Genomic DNA, 23,358 nt, shown 5'->3' on the forward strand with positions numbered 1-23,358 from the left:
GAACTGCAGGGGATGTTCCTTCACAGAACTGCAGGATTCACCATTTCAGTTGAACCACTTGCACTAGAGACTTTAAAAGGTCCCAGGGATGAAAGTCCAAAGGGGTTATGTCCGGTGACCTTGGCGGCCATTCTACCGGACCCCAACACCCAATTCAGTGCCCAGGGAATTACACATGCAGCCATCTGCATACAGCAAAGTGTGGAGGCGCCATCCTGCTGGAAGTAACGTGAACTAATTTTTCCCATTGCACACAAATGGGAATATAGTATCCTGTAACATCTGGAGTTGCTTCTCACAGTCAAGTCATTCGTCAATGAAGAAAGGCCCTGGATGTCGGACACAATTTGCCAACTTTGCCCTTGCATAAATGTTAATAACTGACACTCGCAGTGTTTTTTTGAGTAAATTGTAGCCAAGATTAATTTATCACATCAAGATTGATATTGAAAAAAACTCAGCTGAGTTTAAAAGGGACGCTGAAAACATCTCCACCAAATACTGCAGCCTCCCTCCCAATTTACATTTACACAATAGAACATCAATTTTCTCATTATTACACCAGTTAAATGGGTGTGTCCAGACTTCTGCCTCAACCTGTATATACTGGTATTGTATAAAAAGCTATTGTATAAATCCCATGACAAACCTCATGGGTAAATATTATGAGTTTCATGCTCCTAAGTAGTGAAATACAGTATACTTCCTTCCCACCCACTTTTACAGTGCTCTTAGTTCTAGTCCTATGGTGTCCATGCCTCGGTGGGCCCTGTTGTCGGCACGAGGGGGATTGACACAATGTAGGCAGATGGCTTTAATGTTATGGCTGATCATTTTACAATAATTGAAGATTTGTGATTGAATTAAAAAGTAACTTTCCGTTTGCCGAGTTACTAATTTATAAGCAGTGGGGAACCTCGCGGATGCGCAGACCGCCTGCTGATAACATGGCCTTCAGGTCTCATTACACTTTAATTGTTAAGGTTTGTAAAGAAACACACAATCCACATCCTGCTGGAACAGTTACATGAGGACAATGTTTAATATTAACGTTTGCTGCTCGGTCATCCCGCTCGCAGTCTTTGTATCCTCTTAGATATATCTGCAGAGGATTCCAAATAAGTTACAGTGCCGGCACCACCCTGCGATCAGCTGCACGCCAAGGAGGAAGCCGCTCCGGGGAGAGGAGCAAGCTAGAAACAGTATCATGTCTGCTGCAGTCATCGCTTCCGCGTCCGCTGGAGCTCCGAGGAGCGCGAATGCAACAACCGGGACATATTAAATACTCTTTACATCTGAAGGGGCTCTTCCCTTGTTTGCCAGTTGAAGCATTTCCCAAGGAAACTGGTTTATTCAAAGATATCCCCTCTTTTACTGCACCAAACTACTAAACTGATCATTGCTGCGGTCAAGAAGACGGGGATTAGGATGAGGGCGGTGAGGATGTCGTCCGGAGGGTCTTCCCATATCACGGTGTCCGACGTACAGTTTGAAAAGAATTTGGTGTGAACTCCGATGATGAATTTCTCGGCCAAATTGTTTGGCCAGAAGCAGTTCCCACTTCTTGCCGTTTCTTCTGCACATTTTGAAAGCATGTCATAATGCCTAAGGGAAAAAGACAAATAAGTTACTGAACTAGTTCTTACCACTATCACTATATCGAGTTCTCCCTCGTGCTACTACTAGTTATGCAGGGTACATATTAATATCGCGCTCCCAGAGAATACGTGACACAGGCAGTAGCAAAAAAAAATATTGAAAACCAAATCTTGCTGCCGCTCTTTTGCAGTCATTTGAGGGTTTCTGACTACCTGCCTCCTCAGGAATCTGGTGGCAGCTGGCGACAGCGCCCTCTTTCTGCCATGCTGTGGTGGTGCAGCCAGTGTTCCTTTAAGGGCTTATTCCGACGTGCATATATTGGCCGGGTTTTTACACCCGGTCGATATATACGCTGTCCCTCTCTGCAGAGGAAGGAGGTGGGCTGGGCTGGGAGCAGTACCCTGAGCTCCCACCCCCTCTCCGCCCCTCACCACTTCCTACAATGGAAGGGATGGGACGGGGGCAGAGCTAAGTCGCCCCCACCCCCCCACCCCACACCCCTCCCATTGCAAATAGTGGCGAGTAGCAGAAAGGGTGCGTGAGCTCAGTGCACTGCTCCTGTCCCACTTCCTTCCCCTGTAGAGAGAGACAGTGTATATAGTCCAGGCGTGAAAACCTGGCCGAAATACGCATGCCGGAATAAGCCCTAACTCTGAATTTGTGAATTATGCTTCGGTTGTATCTCTAGAAGCATTCAGTGCCTTTGCCATAATTTTGCAACCTTTTCCATGTTTGTGCAAGGCAGTGATCTCTTCTCATAACTTTCAGGACCCCCTCTTGACTTATTTCTGACATGCAATGAAATGTCGCAGTCAGCAAAGCCCTCTCCAGTCCAGGTACTTGATGTGTTTTATCTCAAGCACACCTGATGCAACTAATGAAGCCCTTGATCCGCTGCATCAGGCTGATACAACACCTGATTGGCAAACATGGGCTCTTAGGAGGGATTCAGTTCAGGGGGTTGAATAATTCTGAGACTGCAGGAGTCACTAAAAGTGGCATTTTGTATTACATTTAGAAAACCACTTGTTATATTAGTGGAGTTCAAATATTTAAATTATTCTTAATTGTTTTTATTTTTTTTTGCAAACAGCTGAAAGTTTGTTAATTTGGCAAATAAACCTAATTAGCAGTGAGTAGAATAATGTTTGATTGCAACCAACTGCACATCCTAAGAGAACGCATCGTCCGCAGATGACATCATCAAAATCAGGTTTTCATTAGAAACAAGAAGAAGCCAGAAGACGGCCAGTAAATGTGAACAATGAGCTTTCGCTTCCTGTTTTTCGCAGCTGACTTCTCAGCTTTGCAGTGCTGACTGAGAAAAACGGCGAGGATTTACCGACAGCCCTATTGTACTGGAGGATGTGTAGGAGTACCAACATTGTGAGAGGCAGGGGGCGGCAGCGCTACTCCATCTACTCTGTACAGTCCGTACAAACAAGAAAGAGAGGAAGACGGAGCCAGCATCGTCAATGGGGCCGGACAAGGAATGCTTCAAAAATAGAAAAAAAATCAAATTATTGGACGTCAATTTAAATACATTTACTGACTTCACGTATTGAAGTGTAATCGTGATATCCAGATGCTGCTGTATAAATGGATATCCCCACTCTAGTCTATGGACAGGCATCAGCAATCCCCCTGGACATGAATAATGCAGCTTACCCCCCCTCTGCAACTCAGAGCAAAGAAAGTGGCAGATCTGGAACAAAGTTGCTTATATAGCGCCGCCATATTCTGCAGCGCTCTGCGGAGATTATCACCGTTCACATCGGTCCTTAGCCTATCTCATGCACATCCAATGTTATAGGAAGCTAATTAACCTATTAGTATGTTATTTTGTGTGTGGAAGGAAACCAGAGAACCCAAACAAACAAAGATAGAACACGCAAACTCCCCGCAGATGTCGTCCACAATCTCCATTAGTATTTGGCTTTATTTACTCGGGTCGGGACGGGTATCTCACCCAGAAGGGGTGTAGAGAGGTGAGTGAGGAGGCTTATAAGGCCATGCATGCTGCTCTGGGTAATATATGCAGATAAGGGAGTTGGAACAATACCTCTGCAGCGCCACCTATTGGAAGGCAGCATTCCTGCAAATCAATGTCAAACTCTTTAAACAAGTCTTTAAGAGATGTGAAAACTATAGTCACAAAGTGCTTATTGATTTTGTGATGGCTTTAGGAGCCTGAGTGATGATAGTGACCTCCATGCATGCTGCTTTATGTCTGCATTCACAAATGTAGTTGTCTATCATGACTGATGCCTCACATTCTGAACAAAGTGATGTTTGCTTGCTAAATACCAATGGTGATGCCAAACCTACTGAACCAACTGAGGTGGCGCATTGAGGACAGCTAACGAGGAATGCTGGATGTTATTTTACCTATGGGTGACCGCATGGAGATGGACCGGCTAGGTTACATTACAAATTCCAGGTTTGGTGGAGTCTTCCCTGTCTTCGGTCGCTGTTCACACACATTCTAGTATTAAGCTCGGCGGTTTTCTGTAGGCCGCATGGAGATCTTAGATCAATCTAAGTGAATCCTGATTATGACTCCGCAGAACGTCTATCGATGACTCAAACATAGTAAATTGACTCGGTCACAAACAACTACATTTCAGGTCGGATTGTTCAGCAGCCCTTTAGATATTGTGACTTGTAATGCTTGCAATTGGCCTAATTTTATTATCTAATATTAACTTTAAAGGGGTTGTCCCGCGCCGAAACGTTTTTTTTTTTTTCAATAGCCCCCCCGTTCGGCGCGAGACAAACCCGATGCAGGGGTTTAAAAAACCCAGATAGTACTTACCCGAATCCCCGCGCTCCGGTGACTTCTTACTTACCTTGCGAAGATGGCCGCCGGGATCTTCACCCACGGTGGACCACAGGTCTTCTCCCATGGTGCACCGTGGGCTCTGTGCGTTCCATTGCCGATTCCAGCCTCCTGATTGGCTGGAATCGGCACGTGACGGGGCGGAGCTACGAGGAGCAGCTCTCCGGCACGAGCGGCCCCATTCAGAAGGGAGAAGACTGGACTGTGCAAGCGCGTCTAATTGGGAGATTAGACGCTGAAATTAGATGGCACCATGGAAACGAGGACGCCAGCAACAGAGCAGGTAAGTGAATAACTTCTGTATGGCTCATAATTAATGCACAATGTATATTACAAAGTGCATTAATATGGCCATACAGAAGTGTATAACCCCACTTGCTGCCGCGGGACAACCCCTTTAATAAATCATTTGAATAGATTTGAAAAATCCTGCATGTATTAATACCAAGTATACAGCTCTGTCATCACATTTACTAGATATCATACCAGGGTGTACGGAAACAGAGAAGAACCTCAGCCGAGGCATCCCTGTACTAGCAGCAACAGCGCCGCGGGGAAGGGAAGTCAAGCAGCTCATATACCATCACTGCAGGCAAATGTTCAAAACGATCCTAAATGTCTAACGAGAAGCTTTAATTATCATCGGCCGGCTGCTGTCACCAGTTCATTTATACTACAGCTCTGCGGTCTGGAACCCAACACACTGCTAGTAATGCATCTGTAATTCTTATGTCACTTTAACTACTTTATGCAGAATGATTGTGTCGTGGAATACAGGAAGGCAAAGATTTAAGTCCTTCTAGTTTAACCATCATAATGCAGTATTAATCCACAGGAGGACACAACCATCTACAGCAATCTAGTATGCCTGCCCTCTAACAGTATGACATCTGACAACTAATTAACATGACAACTTGTGCCATACACTCACTGTGTAGCAATGCCAGCTGGACACTAAATGGCAGAACCTGACTTCACCTTTAGCAGTTGGCTTTCTTGCTTACTGACCATGTCACCCAGGACTCAGATGCCAGCAAGACGTACAGAACAGCCAAACAGTTTAAGAACGGTATTGTCACAAGAATTACAGATATGAAGCACAAATCAATACAATAGAAAGCACAAATACTAAACTATGGACACAGCATTAGATAATGAGCAGAAGGTAAGCGGGTGTTGAGGTTGAAGATGATGCTGAAACTGACAACGGAGTCTGGAACAGATGGCACGGAACACAAATAACTAGAATACATCCTTAATGCTAGCTCTCCGAAACTATTTCCCAAGAAGACACCGCTGCCCTAAGTAGCTCTCAGTTATCCCTTGTGGTGACACTATCTGAAACACTGTCCCTGAGGCCAAGCTCAATAATGGACCACAATTAGGCAGAAAAGGAATGAACACATGAAACCAGAGGCTAGGAAAGAAGACTAGAGTAGACAACCACAGGAACAAGACAACATTGACAAGTGCCTATTAGACTTAAAGAAGGTACTAGATCATAATAGGGTTGTCCAGTTTATATTTTTTAAATTAATTTATTTACAGAATAGGAAATTATGCAGTTTTTGAATTTACATGCATTTACAATTCTGTCCACATACCTTTCTTATATCAGTGCAGTAGCCCCTGTCTGTGCGGTAGAATTATTTGGGCCATAGATGAGGCTGACTGAGCAATGAGGTCGGCTGATCTGCTCCAATGAATCCCATGTGGGAACAGTCCCATAGTAACTGCTCCAAGAACAGGTTGGAAAGCAATGACGATCCAGCAGAATCCCTACTGGCCACAACACGTTGCTCTTACATACTAAACACCCTTCTCTAAGAAACCTTCTGTGAAATTCCAGCAGGGTCGCATCTCCTTATACACTTATTTGTTACAATGTTCTTGCTAGTACTTCTAATATGACACCAATTACCTTGAAAGACAAATGTGTTACGTAAAGCTTTGATAAGAACTAACTAATGTGCTACCTTTTATATGTTCTATTGGAACATTTCTATTAGTAGTAAGTTCAGCTTCTTACAAGTGCACTTAGTTTAGCAAGACTCTTAATGTGTTACCATTTCTGTGCCACAGTTTGTTCTTTCAGTTGCTTTATAATGGGGTTTGTTGTGTTACAATAGCAATAGTATTTTAATGATTTAAGGTAAGATAACTTGTCACAAAGTTATTGCAGTCAGGTTAAACTTGGCTACATCTGTGCCTGTCCCACAACCCTGCAGATTCGATTAGCAATCATTGTAAGCCTTCTCCTGTCTCCTTTAAGTGTGCAGCTCTTGATCAGTGCCCAATAATCTCCACACCATTCACCCCTTCTCCATTACAAAATCTTTCAACCTGCTAGTTCTCACAGAAACATTGATACATCTGATGCTGCTTTACTTTCTGTTCTGTTTTCTCATGAGCTACACTTTTTTCTCATACCCCCAGACTTGACAACAGGCATAGAGGAGTAGATGTTCTTCCTCCTCCTTTGATCAGGTCAGATCTACTATCGGTAACATTAATTGGGACAATATCCTTAAAAATAACAGCACAGACGACAAATGGGAGAAGTTTAAAAACATCCTAATCACCTCATGTGAGCAATTCATACCCTTTAAAAATAAAAGAACTACAAGTAGAAAGAAACCAATGTGGCTCGACAAGACTGTAAGGGGGGCTATAAACGAAAAAAAAGAAAGTGTTTAAATTACTAAAACAAGAGGGCAGCGAAGAAGCGCTAAAATCATACAGGGAAAAAAAACAAATGATGTAAGGAAAAGATAAAAACTGCCAAGGAGGAGGCAGAGAGACTGATCGCCAAAGAGAGCGAAAACAACCCTAAACTATTCTTCAATTATATAAACAGTAAAAGGATTTGCACTGAGAGCCCTGGCCCTTTAACAAATAATGCAGGAGAGATCATAGAAGATGATGGGGAAGGGAGATGTATTTGTGACGTTCGTGTGGGCAACCAAGGACGGGGCCCACACGAGTGTGATCCAGGGACGTGGGTCTAGGGAGAACTGACCCTATGCTGCAGGGAAGATAAGGCCCTACCTACTATGCAGGGCGATCGCCTCTATAAGGCGGCCCCACGCTGGAACCTCGGCCCTGCTCTCCCTGAAAGGGGAATACTCACAACCAAGCGGAACTGACACAATGCACAAACTCACCACACAACCTCGCACTCCACAGCAGATGGAAACACTGAATATAAAAGCCAGGTGTTAGTTCGTACATTGGCCAATGAACTTAAGCTGTAAGCCCCGGCAAGGCCCCTCGTGTCTTGCAATCCGTACACTAGCAAGACATTAAACACGCAGCACAGGACACCATTCACACCGCAACACACTAGGGTTAGCATGCCAGACACCCAACCACATTGAACAGGACAGTTCACTCCTCATGTCTAGCCACCTGCTCAGACATACAGAACTTGACACTGTTCACACTATATACACCCTACAGGGCTATCCACACCTAATGTCTGGACACCAGTCACAACAAGCTGCAACACAGAAGTAACATGACTGCTCACCCTGGACACCAGACAGACACTGACAGGAGCTGGGTTTATATGTGAGCAAAGACCTGGGGGATTGGCTAGCAGGAGATCACCACACCCAGCTAGCACAATCATTCACCACCTGTGGGGCTGTGCTGCTAGTAGCCATAGTACTACAGGTCTCAGCAGCACAACCTAACACTATTAAATAGGTTTTTCTCAAATGTATTCACGGATGAAACAGAAATGTCACACGAGATGCAGGGGAATAAAACAAATCCCCCACTAAGTATTGCATGTCTAACACAGGAGGAAGTGCAGAGCAGTTTAAGAAGGATTAAAATCAATAAATCAGCGGGCCCAGATGGAATACTCCAAAGGGTTTCAAGGGAACTAAGTAAAGTGATAAATAGACCGCTATTTCTTATATTTAGGGACACCATTGAGACCGGGGTTGTACCGCTGGATTCACGCATTGCAAATGTGGTCCCAATATACAAAAAGGGGTCTAAAAGAGAGCCTGGTAACCACAGGCTGGTAAGTCTCACTTCAATAATGGGAAAAATATTCAAGACACCATTGTAGAATACCTCAAGGAGAACAACGGAATAACTCCTCACCAGCATGTGTTCATGAGGGGTCGCTCATGTCAGACCAATCTGATCAGCTTCTACGATGAAGTAAGCTCTAGGCTGGACCTGGGAGAGTCTATTGATCTTGAATATCTGGATTTCTTTAAAGCATTTGACACCGTGCTGCATAATAGGCTGATATATAAAATGAGAAGCTCGGATTGGGGGAAAACGTGTGTATCTGGGTAAAGAACTGGCTCAGAGATAGAAAGCAGAGGGGGGTAATAAATGGTTCATACTCAGATTGGGCTACCGCCGTTAGTGGGGCACCACCGTTCTCAGTACTAACGCCCCATTCTGTTCAGTATATTTATCAACGACCTGATAGAGGGGCTGCACAGTAAAATATCAATATTTGCAGATGACACAAAATTATACAAGGTAATTAATACAAAAGGGGACAATATCCGGCTACAAAAAGAATGAGATAAGTTGGGGGCTTGGGGAAGAAAATGGGAAATGACGTTCAATGTTGATAAATGTAAGGTTCTGCACATGGGCGGGAGAAACGGATGTCACCAATATACACTAAATAGGTACTGCTAGGGAAAAGTAATATAAGAAAAGACCTAGAGGTACTAGTGGACTGTAGGCTTAACTGGAGTAACCAATGCCAGTCAGCTGCTGCAAAAGCACACAAAGTCTTGGGGTGCATTAAAAGGGGTATAGGGGCGAAGGACGAGAACATTATTCTTCCACTATATAACGCACTTGTCAGGCCCCACAAGGAATACTGCGTACAGTTCTGGTCACCTGCGCTCAGGAAGGATGTTACAGTGCCTAAAGGGGTTCAAAGAAGGGCAACTAAACTAATAAACGTAATGGGAGGACTGGAACACCCAGAAAGGCACCAAAACTGGGATTATTCACCCTGGAAAAAAGACGGCTAAGAGGCGACCAAATAACTCTGTATAGATACATGAGGGGATGATACAAGGAGGGCATACGCTACGTCTAGAAGAAAGCAGGTTTCATCACCAACACAGAAGGGGGTTCTTTACTGTAAGAGCAGTGAGACTGTGGAACTCTCTGCCTGAGGACGTGGTGATGGCAAAATCCATAGAGGAGTTTAAGAGGGACTAGATGTCTTTCTAGAGCGCTATGATATTACAGGATATAGACATTAGGTGACCAACATGGTTGTTGATCCTTTATGGAGTCGGGAAGGAATTTTTTCCTCCAAATGAGCTAAATTGGCATCTGCCTCATTGGGGGTTTTTCTCCTTCCTCTGGGTCAACAAGGGGAAGGGGAAGGGGGGGGGGGGGGAAGAAACAGGCTGAACTAGATGGACATTCAGCCTAACATACTATGTATGTTACAATACACTTTCCAGGTTATCCCCTGGTATCCTCACTCATGTTCCCCTCTTTGAGGACCAGACCCTCCGATTCTTCCTTCCATTCTCCTTGTGAGTGGCAGTTGTTTATTGCCCCGCTGGCCAACAATGCCAAGTCCTAGATTACTTTGCAGCCTGGTTCTGCCATTTCCTATCTTGCAAAATTCCAGCTCTCATTACCAGTGACTTTAACATCTCCATTCGCAACACAATCTCCATCTCACTCTCAGCTTCTATCACTAAGATCCTCCCTCCCTAGGTTTATCACAACTTACTACTTCTACATACATAGATGGCAGCAGACTTGACTTGGTCTTCCTCCTGCTATGTTCAATCTCTGACTTTTCACGTCTCTCCGACTCTGACTACAACCTTCTCTCCTTTGCTGTCAATAATGATTGTCTCTCGCAGGACACTCCTATCTATCACACACACCACAATCTACAAGCCATTAACACTCAGTAATGTCAAGACTCCCTGAAGTCATCATTGTCCCCAATCTCTTCCCTCTGCAGTCCCGACCTGGCTCACAACCTTTATAACAAGATGATCTAGTGTGGAAAAAGCGATGGAGCTACTCGGTGGAGGCGGCTGCAGCGGTGGTGAGTAGGTCCTTGTCCTCATTAGGTATCCTGATGGTGAAGTAAAAGAGGTATATTCATAGGGTGTTGGGCGCAGCCAATCCAGTAAAAAAATACAACCCATGGGTAGAGGTATGCAGAACAGAATGGTACAAACCAAAAGGCAGGGATATAAGTCACCCTTACATGAACATACACAGGTGTTTGTCAATCTCTCAGTTTTTATTCTGTAGCTTTTCGAAGTAAGGCAATGTATCTTCTTCAGGATTTCTGGAGACATGTTGTACATTATATATATATATATATATATATATATATATATATATATATATAATATAAGAGAGTGGGGGGATTAAGAGTATACATAGTGGGAGGGAGATATATGTTTTATGCATAATGTACAGCATGCCCCCAGCAATACAGAAGAAGGAGCATTGCGTTATTTAAGCTGCTTCTACAGAATAAAAACTGAGACATTTTAATGACAAACGCCTGTGTATGAGCATGTCCATTTTATTAACGCCTGTGTATGAGCATGCCCATTTTATTAACGCCTGTGTATGAGCATGTCCATTTTAATAACACCTGTGTATGAGCATGCCCATTTTAATAACACCTGTGTATGAGCATGCCCATTTTAATAACACCTGTGTATGAGCATGTCCATTTTAATAACACCTGTGTATGAGCATGCCCATTTTAATAACACCTGTGTATGAGCATGTCCATTTTAATAACGCCTGTGTATGAGCATGTCCATTTTAATAGCACCTGTGTATGAGCATGTCCATTTTAATAGCACCTGTGTATGAGCATGCCCATTTTAATAACACCTGTGTATGAGCATGTCCATTTTAATAGCACCTGTGTATGAGCATGCCCATTTTAATAACGCCTGTGTATGAGCATGTCCATTTTAATAGCACCTGTGTATGAGCATGTCCATTTTAATAACACCTGTGTATGAGCATGTCCATTTTAATAACACCTGTGTATGAGCATGTCCATTTTAATAGCACCTGTGTATGAGCATGTCCATTTTAATAACGCCTGTGTATGAGCATGTCCATTTTAATAGCACCTGTGTATGAGCATGCCCATTTTAATAACGCCTGTGTATGAGCATGCCCATTTCCGGGTTGCGCCTTTTCCCCAGCCTTTTGGTTTATAACAAACTTTAAAATAAAACTCTAAAAAGTGCCCTGGACAAGGCAGCTTCCCCTACATTCTGACCCTTCTGACGAAGACGGCAGCAACCTTGAGAACATGCCTCAAACATATTTCCTTCAGCGGTTGTCTAGGTTCTGCTGAGCTCTTGTGGAGTACATCACACACGTCAGTAGGCGTCCTCCATCACAAGTTCATGCTCAGAGCTTGCAGCTCTGCACTTCACAATGCCAATCACATTTCACCACTCTCATCTCCGCATTATCCAATAATCCAAAATATCGGACACTTTTCACTCTCCCCTTAGCCTTAAAGTGCAGTCCTCTATGACAGATCTCAGAGCGAAGACCTGACCACTTATATCAAAGATAAAACAGACAACATGCAGCCAATCTCCCCTTTCCTCCCACGCCGCCTCTAGTTCACACTCAGCATTTGACCAGATAGCAGAAGAAGTCTCAAGACTCCCCACTTTTTCTTGAACCTACTACCTGCATTATTGCCCCTATTCCCTCACACCAGTCTCTCACCCACTATTACTAGTCACCTCATACAGCCGTGAGTATTAAGAGGATCTATTCTATCCTCCCATCTGTGGGGTCAGCTGTATAGATGTGCAGCCATAGCCCTGCTAACTCCAACAGTGTCTCTCTTTTTCATTTATTCCTTCCTATTGCTCCATAAAGGCTCTGAATGGGGGGAGTGGGCAGTCTCCAGTGCCAATGGGTAGTGCCAGTCTGGTCTACTCCCACCTAATCAATTATTTCTCTGCTACGTCTCTTCTTGACTCCTTGCAATCTGGTTTTCATACCTACAGAACATGCCCTTACTAAAGTGTAACTGAAATGATCTGTTGATGGTTGAATCTAATGGCAGCTGCTCTCTACTAATTCTTCTTGAACTCTCTGCAGCAGGTAGTTCTGTGCAGTAGTTTCAGGCAGGTGTGCAAAAAATGCTACAAAGTAAGAATGTTTTCAGAAACAGAAGTGTTTATAGCTTATTTTTGTCAATTAACAACATGCAAAGTGACTGAACAAAAGAAAAATCAATTCTTCTAGATAAACTTATGCAATGTCAGAGATTTTGTAGGATTATAGTCAGGTGCATGATTAACCAATTATACCAAACGGGTAATAATGATCATCATTTTCATAAGTAGGTTAAAACACAGTCATTAACTGAAACAGAAACAGCTGTGTAGGAGGCTTAAAACTGGGTGAGGAACAGCCAAACTCTGCTACTAAGGTGAGGTTGTGGAAGACAATTTCATGTCACAGGCTATAGACCATGGCAAGACTGACCACAGCTACAATGCATAAAAATAAATAAAAATAAAAGTCCACCCATCCAATGCTTGAATGATGTGTGAAGGTGAACAATAAGCTATGGCTGCAACAAATTACAATAACAAACACATGCTTCAGCACTCATACACACTAACACATATACTACACTCATATACTGACTGCAAGTAAATGAAAGGAATTGCATAACTGTTATTTATACTAACCACATAAAAATGCAAGTTTTTTAGCACACAATTTGATTGAACTCATGTAAGCCCATCCACCACGCCAAGGCGAACCTTAATGGATGGGTTCCTGGCTCTACCTGGTAATGAGGCTAAATGACTCAACTATGCACAAAAACATAGGGACTAGGGTGCAAAAAAAAATGGAGCAGGTGCTCTGAACCGATGAGCCAAAATTTAAAATATTTGGCTGTGACAGAAGACAGTTTGTTTGCCAAAGGGCTGCATTACAATCTAATAATGCGTGTCTGCAGGCAGCAGTGAAGCATGGCAGAAAGTGGTACAATAATGAGTATCTGCAGGCAGCAGTGAAGCATGGTGGAGAGCGGTACAATAATTAGTGTCTGCAGGCAGCAGTGAAGCATGGTGGAAAGCGGTACAATAATGAGTGTCTGCAGGCAGCTGTAATGCATGGTAGACAGCGGTACAATAATGAGTGTCTGCAGGCAGCAGTGAAGCATGGTAGAGAGCGGTACAATAATGATTGTCTGCAGGCAGCAGTGAAGCATGGTGGAGAGCAGCACAATAATGAGTGCCTGCAGGCAGCAGTCAAGCATGGTGGAGAGCAGCACAATAATGAGTGTCTGCAGGCAGCCGTGAAGAATGGTAGAGAGCAGCACAATAATGAGTGTCTGCAGGCAGCAGTGAAGCATGGTGGAGAGCAGCACAATAATGAGTGTCTGCAGGCAACAGTGAAGGATGGTGGAGAGCGGTACAATAATGAGTGTCTGCAGGCAGCAGTGAAGCATGGTGGAGAGCGGTACAATAATGAGTGTCTGCAGGCAGCAGTGAAGCATGGTGAGGAGCGGTACAATAATGAGTGTCTGCAGGAAGCAGTGAAGCATGGTGGAGAGCGGTACAATAATGGGTGTCTGCAGGCAGCAGTGAAGCATGGTGGAGAGCGGTACAATAATGAGTGTCTGCAGGCAGCAGTGAAGCCAGGGGGAGAGAGGTACAATAATGAGTGTCTGCAGGCAGCAGTGAAGCATGGTGGAGAGCGGTACAATAATGGGTGTCTGCAGGCAGCAGTGAAGCATGGTGGAGAGCGGTACAATAATGAGTACCTGAGAAATAACGGCAGAACAACCCCAAACATACAGGCAATGTCATGCAATGTCTTCCAAAAAAATCGCTGCACTAAACCTGCATTCATTTCAATGGGGCTTCTCAGACGAACATTTCAGCACAACACTTATAACACACGCTACGAATAATGCTGTATGTTCTATTTTTGGGCATTGCAATGTGCTTTTGATGCCCTGCATCGCTATTGTAATGAATGGGGTGCGTTAAAACAGCATTAACCCTTTGCAATCCAATTTGTATCCTGGTTTTCCTAGGGGGGGCTTACTCTTTTTCTGCTGTTATACAACAGCGCTATCTGCTGGCTAAAGCCAGTACTCCATGAGGTGACACGTTGGATAGGCTCCAACAGCAGAGAGGCTGGCAATATACAGTAAGAGAACCCCGACGGACGTCTTCCAACATCGGAGCTGTACAACCTTAAATCATAATGTCTTCAGATGTAAGACAGTGGATTGGAAAGGGTTAAAAGCACTGTAAAATGCTGTGTACAGCGTTAACTTTGCTTACTATGCCACCGGAAGAGGGGAAAAATGGTGACATCATCAGCTTGCTCTGCCCGCGTTATTACTGCACAAATTATGTAATAAAAATGCAGGTAAATGTTCACAGAAACGCTGTAAACTGCTGCCCTCAACTCTGGAAAACACTGCGCTGAAAAATGTAGCATCTACAAACACTTGTCTGAGAGCCGCCTGAGTTCATTCATAATCCGAACGTCCGATTCCTGTCCGGAAGATTTTTTCTGAGCTGCACCAGTTTTCTTGAATGCGCTACCACAGAAATCAGGTTAATCACCAATATCCACAGATTTAAGAGTGCCCTAAACATAGATCTCTGTAGGGAGGCCTATCATATCACATAATCTAACCTATCTAATCCATCCATACACTATGCACTTTATATCGGTATATACACAGATGCTGGCTGCTGATTGGCTCATACAGCACTAGGTTACCATATTTAGAAAAAGATGGCTGGGACACAAAACAAGCAGTGACCTCTTGTGACCCCTTAGATTGCAGGCTCTTATGGGCCGGGCCCTCAGTTTGTTCACATAGTTTATCATTGTAGTGGTAGATTGCGGGGGTTTACGCATCCGCTGATTTGTACAGTGCATTGGGATATGTGTGGTGCTACATAGAGATTATTGCTATTATGTAACTTAGTACAATGTGACTAGTTGCTATCATCACTCGGACTTCTTACTTCCATCATAAACACTTGTCTATTCTAGCAGATAGCTGGATATGTCATGGAGATAGCGGCAATGTTTTTGACTTTTCAGTACTTTCCCTAAAGCACTTAAATACTGTGAAATCTCTTTCCTCTCGCTCACTTGTAACCTTGCAACGCTGACATTTAGCAGCAAATGCCAAAAGGATTTTAGATACTTACATGAAGGAAGGAAAACGAAAACCCCCGACACTGTATATAGATACATGCAGAGGAGAAGGCTGGTGGCTTATGGGAAGCTGTGACAAGACATGGGGCTTATGTGCTCCTACAGTAGTGGCAGTCTGAGTATTAGAATCGTTTGAAGGATTGGGGAAGTTTTGTGTCTCATTCATCCTAATTGGTGGCGCTCATTAAATACCAAAAGCGAAGATATTAATATGTTGTGTTGGTAAACGAGACAAGCAGAAGTAGAACAGCTTCCAGCGAGCAGCGAACGCTCACATACTGCAGACCTTACATTACTAGATGCCTATGGGTGTCAGATGTTGTGTCGACTTACCGTATTCTCCGGACCATTAGATGCACTATTTTTCCTCTAAAACATGCAGCTGTCTGACGGGACATCGAAAGTGCAAATGCAGGCGGCAGGAACAAGAGAATCGGTGTTTCTATTTAACCCCTTAAGGACGCGGGCTCGTTGTTTTTTGCGGGACGACTTGTATTTTTCACTGCTGCTATCTAATGTGCCATAAAATGTACTGGAAAACCTTAAAAAATTCTAAGTGGAGTGAAATGAAAAAAACCTAAATTCTGCCATCTCTGGGGGTCTTGTTCCCGTGATGCAAGGAAAGCAGGATCAGGCAGCAGATTAGGTGCTTCAAAATTTTAATGCACAAGCATCAATTATATACACCTTATAGCCATGAAAATAGGTGTGCAGATTAGATGCTTATGCATTAACATTTTGAAGCACCTAATCTGCTGCCTGATCCTGCTTTTTTTGGCCTCTATATATTGGGACTCCTTGGATTCAATCCCTTTTTCAGGCGTGCAATAACTTCATTTGGAAGGGTCCCGCTATATGGTTGGTGAGTGCTGCTGTATCCCCTTGTTTTCACGATTGCCTTGATACCGTCGTCGGGTCACTGTACAGCATTGTTCTCTTAGAGCTCCTTGACATCAACAGATGTGGTGTCCATAATGACCAGCATGTCGAACAACACTTATTTTCATGTAAGTGGAGCAATAATTGTGACTATATGTGACCAATTGATTGTGTTACTGCACCTTTAAGACAACATAGTTTGACTACGTATATATCACAGATATATTTGCAAGCCACATGATTATGGCTAAAAATGGAAGCTTTCCCTTTGTTATTACAGCCACTCAATTACTATGCTTCTCTGTATGTGCTTTTCATGCGCATGCATTAGCGCACTGATGTCATTCTGTAATGATCCCGGAGTTCCCGTCGCAGAGACTATGCGCTTGCGCAGTGCTGAGGAGACTCTGTCTAAAAAATGTTTTCGCTGGCTGACTTACATCACTCTATGACGCGCGATTCTTGCTAGACCAGTTGCTCCCGCGCATGCGCAGAACATGGGAATACACGGCCGCTCGTCTCAGTCTCCGCTGGGTGATCCGCCGATTGCAGATTAATTACACAGTATGTCCAGGTGTTTATGGTATGTGAATAAGCCCCTACTTTATACTTCCTGCTATTTCTGACATGACCCATCTTTACGGTTGCTCATTGATTGGAGATCGGCGCTCATGACAGGTCCCGCACCTGCTGTATATTTATGTTAATGTCTGTTCACGGTGATTGGTGGGTGTGTGTATATATGGCACTTTGTTTTAAGTTGTTGTAGGCTTGACAAAGACCCGTATATTGTTGGTTCGAAACGTCGCTATTTTTATGGCTATGAGGTGTATTTAAATGATGCTTATGCATTAAAATTTTGAAGCACCAAATCTGCTGCCTGATCCTGCTTTCTTTTGTTATCAAGACAATGACACCGCTGAAGGCCTTAGCATTATGGAGTTAAACATCTTTGGCTTACTGCACAATTTGTCTTCAGGGAGCAAAATATTGTAATATTGCATAAAGGCCACTGAAATGAATGGGTTATTATGGAATACACGGCCACGTGGCACCAGCCACAGAAGCTTCATGTAAGTCTCTCCATTTGGGGCTGAAAACAGTTAACCAAAAATCTATGTAAAAATAAACTGGTCCGACTCTTCAACAAAATCCACCAGACTTCTATATTCTGCAACAATGAGATCTGGATGCTAATCGCTGCGTATATATATATATACCCATGCCAGACTAATTGACAATGAAAATAAAGAGATGTCTGTACACAAACCGTAACAAAGGTGATGCCACGCGCGTCCAACCATAGAAAAAGATCACAGCCTTCATGTAGTAATAAAGTGAAAAAGTGCGGTCCGTTTAGGAGGTAAAGAAGGAAATAACACTAAAGCTGGAATCAGTGGTAAATAGAGATGAGGAAACGGACTCGTTTAGGGCGATTTCTCAATCGAGCAGCTCTTTATCGAGTAACTGACTACTCGGGTGAAAAGATTCGGGGGGCGCCGGGGGGGGGGCGACGTGGTGGAGCCGGGGGTAGCAGTAGGGAACAGCGGGGAGCTCTCTCCCCCCCCACTCCCCTCTGCAACCCCCCGCTGCCCCCCGAATCTTTTCACCCGAGTAGTCAGTTACTCGAAAAAAGAGCTGCTCGATTGCGAAATCGCCCTAAACGAGTGCGTTCGCTCATCTCTAGTGGTAAACAATGTGATGAGAATTCCTATTATACTTTATATTCTTCCTGCATCATAAATAAGAGCCTGAATGCGAACGCTGAATCCCAGTCACTCCTATTATAAATCACTTTTTAATAAAGCTTTTGTCCTCCTTTTGTCTTGTTTATGTAAACAAACGTTATTATACCAAAACACAAACTTTAGTCATTTGATAATATTCCTTGCAAGGCAAAAAAGTAATACTGTAAAAACTGCGATAATTTATTGTCAATGTTTAACCCCTTAACGACCGCTCCATCGGGAAACTACGTCCTGCTGTTGCAGGACGTGTATGGAGGGAGGTAGCGGCGCTATCTCCCTCCATACAGCGCGGGCATCAGCTGTTTATTACAGCTGACACCCGCGGGCAATAGCTGCGCTCGGCCGTTCGGCCGATCGCGGCTATTAACCCTTTAAATGCCGCTGTCAATTCTGACAGCGGCATTTAAATCCCCCGAACAGCGTTCGGGGGTCCCGCACGCCCCCCCCCCCCCCCCCCGCGGTGAGATCGGGGGAGCCATGAAGGTGTCATGGCAGCCGGGGGCTTAATGAATGGCCCCAGGGCTGCCTTAGCAGACTGCCTATCAAGCCATCCACACAGGGTGGCTTCATAGACTGCCTGTAAAAAAAGCAGTATGACGTAATGCTATAGCATTACGTCATACTGCAGGAGCGATCAAAGCATCGCATGTTAAAGTCCTCCAGGGGGACTTCAAAGTAATGTAAAAAAAATAATCAATAAAGTTTTTTTAACAGTTAAAAAAAAAAAAGTTATAAAAGTTTAAATCACCCCCCTTTTGCCATATCCATTATTTAAACATCTAAATTATAAAATAAAAATATGTATTTGATATCGCCACGTCCGTAAAAGTCCGATCTATCAAAGTAGTGCATTATTTTTCCCACACGGTGAACGTCGTCTGAAAAAAAAAAATAAAGAACGCCAGAAATACACTTTTTTAGTTACCCTGTCTCCCAGAAAAAACGCAATAAAAAGTGATCAAAAAGTCGTATGTATTCCAAATTGATACTATCGGAAACTTCAGGACATCCCGCAAAAAATGAGCCCTTGCTCAACTACATCAACGAAAAAATAAAAAAGGTATTGCGCGCACAAAATGACCGCAGAAAATAATTGAAAAAAATTAAATATCTTAAAAAAAAAAATAAAAGTACTACAGCAAAAAAAATACTATACAAGTTTGGTATCGTAGCAATCGTACTGACCCATAGAATAAAAATATCAGGTCGTTTTTGTTGCAATTTGTGTGCTGTAGAAACAGGACGCACCGAAAGATGGTGGAATGTCGTTTTTTTTCCATTTCTCTCCGCTAAGAATTTTTTAAAAGTTTTTCAGTAAATTATATGGTACAATAAATAGTGCCATTGAAAAATACAACTCGTCCCGCAAAAAAACAAGCCCTCATACAGCGATGTCGATGGATAAATTAAGGAGCTACGATTTTTTTAAAAGGGAGTAGGAAAAAACAAAAATGGAAAAAAGCAAAAAAGCTCCGTCACTAAGGGGTTAAACTTCCTCTTTCTGCAATTCTAGTGATCCAGAGCAGCAAGGCAGAAAGACAGAAGAGAAGCTGCCAGATGAGGTATCAGGGTTTAATGGATGTGTTCTGGCCATCACACATTACCTTATAGATCTGCTGTATATGAAGGCACAAGAAGCCACAACTTGATTTCTCACTATTCTTCATACCACAGACAAGGCCTGATCACTACATCACTACTATCTGTGGGCACAGATCGTCCATCCAATGACAGTTCTGCAGTTGTATTCGAGCTGCGGTTACTTTACGGCAGCGGACAATAGGGATTTTCTAGACAATACATCGTGGCTTTAACCCCTTAACACCCCCATGTTCGACCTTTTGAAAACCACATCATAATGAAAAAAATGAGTTAAGTGATTCTATATTTTTTGCAGAATGAGAGCTCTGCTAATGGAGGGCCGCTTGGTGGAGAGCGAAGAAGCAATTTATTTCGGACCATTTTTCTTTTTCTGCTCAGCACTTTCAGACAAAATAATTTTATTGTATTAGATGGAACTATCAGGTTGTAATCTGCTCATCCATTATCTCTCATCTCAGTTTCCATTTATTATTAAATTTGGCTTGAAAACCTCAAAAAAGATTGTCGCTTCTAAAGGAACAGAATAGAAAATGCTGTAAAGCCCAAGTGTCGGCTATTAGTCATCACTGGTGACAATCTATTCAGCGGCCCGCACCGCCCTGATTCAGCCCTTATTATGTGGATCCCGAAAGCAGAACCTACAAATGGTAAAAGAAGTATATAAAAGATTACACAGTCAATGATAATTAGGTTTACTCCGATACATAGTACTCCGTGTGACTGCATGTTTGTCCCACTTACTGAAAGGAACTGTATAACTAACTTACTAATGTGGCTTTATGGTTTCACATGGGAATCCACCATCTGAAAATAACATATTATTTAAAGAGATTTTACGGGACTTTTCACGTGCTTAAAATTGTGTAAAGTAAGGGGGAAATGGCCTCTTCACCTGCTCCAGCACATCCACATCAAGCACTGGAGTCCCAATGACCCCGGCTTGAAACACAGAAGACGTCAGTGTGCAGTTGGGGGCCAAACACTGTATATATGGCCACATAGCCCAATCACAGGTTCAGTATCCATGGAATAATCAACGCAGTTGTCGGTGGCAATGTAAAATACATACCTGAAGATACTTGGTGTAATGTACCAGCAACTCTGGTATAGGGATTACCAATGGAACATGTCAAAACTAAACAGGAAAATATGATTCTTGTGTCAGTTTGAGCCTGCCTGTGCATTTGGTCTTCTTTGATGGGTGTGTCAGCTGTTGGGGTACACCTGGTGGCTATTAGGAAGGGTTTTTAGTTTCCTAATGGCCTGGGTTCTGGAAGTTGTCCTTCTGCTGTGGAGTGAGGACATCTCTGGATCTGGTTTCTGTGGTTCTTTCAGCGACTCCTCAGATAAGTTCAGAGATTTATTACTGAGATCTATTCTTTGAGGTTCTGGTTTACTCTTATGGTCATTTTTCCTTTGTCATTTATCAGGGTTAGTGAGTGGCACAGGCATGAGGGTGGATGGGTCCTTATCAGGGCAGGGTAGGCAAGGGTAGTCACCCTCTAGTTCCCCATAGGAAACATTTTTCTCCTTTGTTTATTTTTTCCTCGTACTGCAGGGGGTTCCTAGTAGTGTGATGTGAACATTGCCAGAGAGTTTATATTTTGGTTTGCAGTCACTGCACGCACAAAGCAGACATGACAGATTGACCAGCCAATACTGTTCCATAGGATTTTGTGTGAAGTACTATGGATCCTACAGAGGCCTTCTCCAATCAGCTCAGGGCACCGAAGTTAAGTGTCAGCAACCGGTCCAGTTGGGCTCAGTTAAAGAACTGAAGCTAGACTTACCAGACCTACTTTTAAGGAATCCAGTAGACTGTATTTTAGATTGAGCCCCATTTCTTTGGGTGATGAGAGTCAAAGAGTGGGGATCGTGATTTCTAGATTATAGGAAAACCTGCAGGCTTGGGCCTTTTCTTTATCCCCCACGCCTGAGGTTTTGTCATCTGTAGATATTTTTTCCCCTCTTGGACTGATTTATGATGACCTGCAGAGGAGATGATCAGGGCTTTGTGTCAGGGTGGATATTCCATTGAGGAGTTTTGTATGGTGTTTCAGCGCTAGGAAACCAAGACACAATGCTGGGCGATGGAGGGCCACTTCTATGCCTGTACTTTGTGGGATTCCTTTTTACTGGTTTTATTTATGGTTGTATTTGTGTGATACCGTGTTTCCCCGATAGTAAGACCTACCCCGATAACAAGACTTACCACGATTTTTGGGGGAGGTATGAAATCTAAGCCGTTCCACAAAAATAAACCCATAGATAGGCTAGAGGTAAAAAAAAAAACAACCAATACTTACCTACCGCCGGCGTTCCAAGCCTTGCGCTGGTCTCCGTCGCTGCTGCAGGCTGCTGTGTCCTCCTTCAAGCCGACAGAGCAGTTTTTCAATCTTTTTCAATCTGCTCTCTTCCCTAGTGTTAGCTATCCCTCCTAGCTTTGCGGCGTCGGCAAGTTTGATCAGTTTCCCACAATTCCCTCCTCCAGATCATTTATAAAAATGTTGCACAACACTGGGCCTAGGACAGAGCCTTGTGGTCCCCCATGTAACGCATTTTTCCACTTGGATGTGCAGCCATTTATGACCACTCTTTGAGTACGATCACTCAGCCAGTTGTGAATCCACCTAACAGTTGACTTGTCAATCCCATATTTGGTCATTTTTTCAATAAGTATGGTGTGAGATACTTTGTTAAATGCTTTACTAAAGCGGAATAAGTTGGCGCTATACAAATAAAGATTATTATTATTAAGATTATTATATCCACCGCATTTCCCTGATCAACCCAGTCAGTGATTCTGTCATAGAAAGAAATTTGAATAATCTGGCATGACTTCTTTGACACAAGTCCATTCTGGCTCTGGTTAATTACTTCATGCTCATCCAAGTACTTGTCTACATGCTGTTTAAAAATTATTATTTGTTCAAAGATCTTTCCTGAAATTGAAGTCAAGCTCACAGGCCTGTAGTTTCCTGGATTCACCTTCTTCTCTTTTTTGAAGATAGGAACAACATTTGGCCTTCTCCAATCTTCTGGGACTTATCCTGTTCTCCAGGAATTTTCACAGATTCTGGTGAGTGGTTCAGCAATTACCTCCTCTGCTTTTTTTAGTATCCTAGGATGTAATTCATCTGGACATGGAGACTTGGATTCGTTTAAGTTAGCTAAGTATTCCCTCACCATCTCTCCTTTTATAAATAGCCTGTATTCTTGTATTCCCCCAATAGCACAGGGAAGATCAGTTGATGATCCATCTACTTTCTGAGAGAAAACAAATACAAAATAGGATTTTAAAAGTTCGTCCTTCTCCACATCATTCTTAACCAATTCACCATTTTCATCCTGAAAACATCCAATAGCATCTTTGACTTTTCTTTTACTTTTGACCTCCTTTTTTATTGCTTTTGGCCTCTGTTGCAAGCCTCGGTACATTATTATCTTTTCTGACACTTG

The 23,358-nt window shown here is 43.2% G+C and overlaps 1 protein-coding gene across 2 annotated transcripts in view; it reads right to left on the reverse strand.

Annotated features, from left to right (window-relative positions):
- Nucleotides 1-801: 801 nt before the first annotated feature.
- RAMP3 (receptor activity modifying protein 3) overlaps nucleotides 802-23,358 on the reverse strand; it is a 123,367-nt gene continuing 100,810 nt past the window's right edge. For both annotated transcript variants that reach the window (XM_066584623.1, XM_066584622.1), the window contains one exon: nucleotides 802-1,605. In XM_066584623.1, coding sequence (XP_066440720.1) covers nucleotides 1,350-1,605 — 256 coding nt within the window. In that variant the 3' untranslated portion in view covers nucleotides 802-1,349. The remainder of the gene's footprint in view (nucleotides 1,606-23,358) is intronic.

Source organism: Eleutherodactylus coqui, chromosome 12 (genome assembly GCF_035609145.1).
Source record: "Eleutherodactylus coqui strain aEleCoq1 chromosome 12, aEleCoq1.hap1, whole genome shotgun sequence".
NCBI classification, from domain to species: Eukaryota; Metazoa; Chordata; class Amphibia; order Anura; family Eleutherodactylidae; genus Eleutherodactylus; species Eleutherodactylus coqui.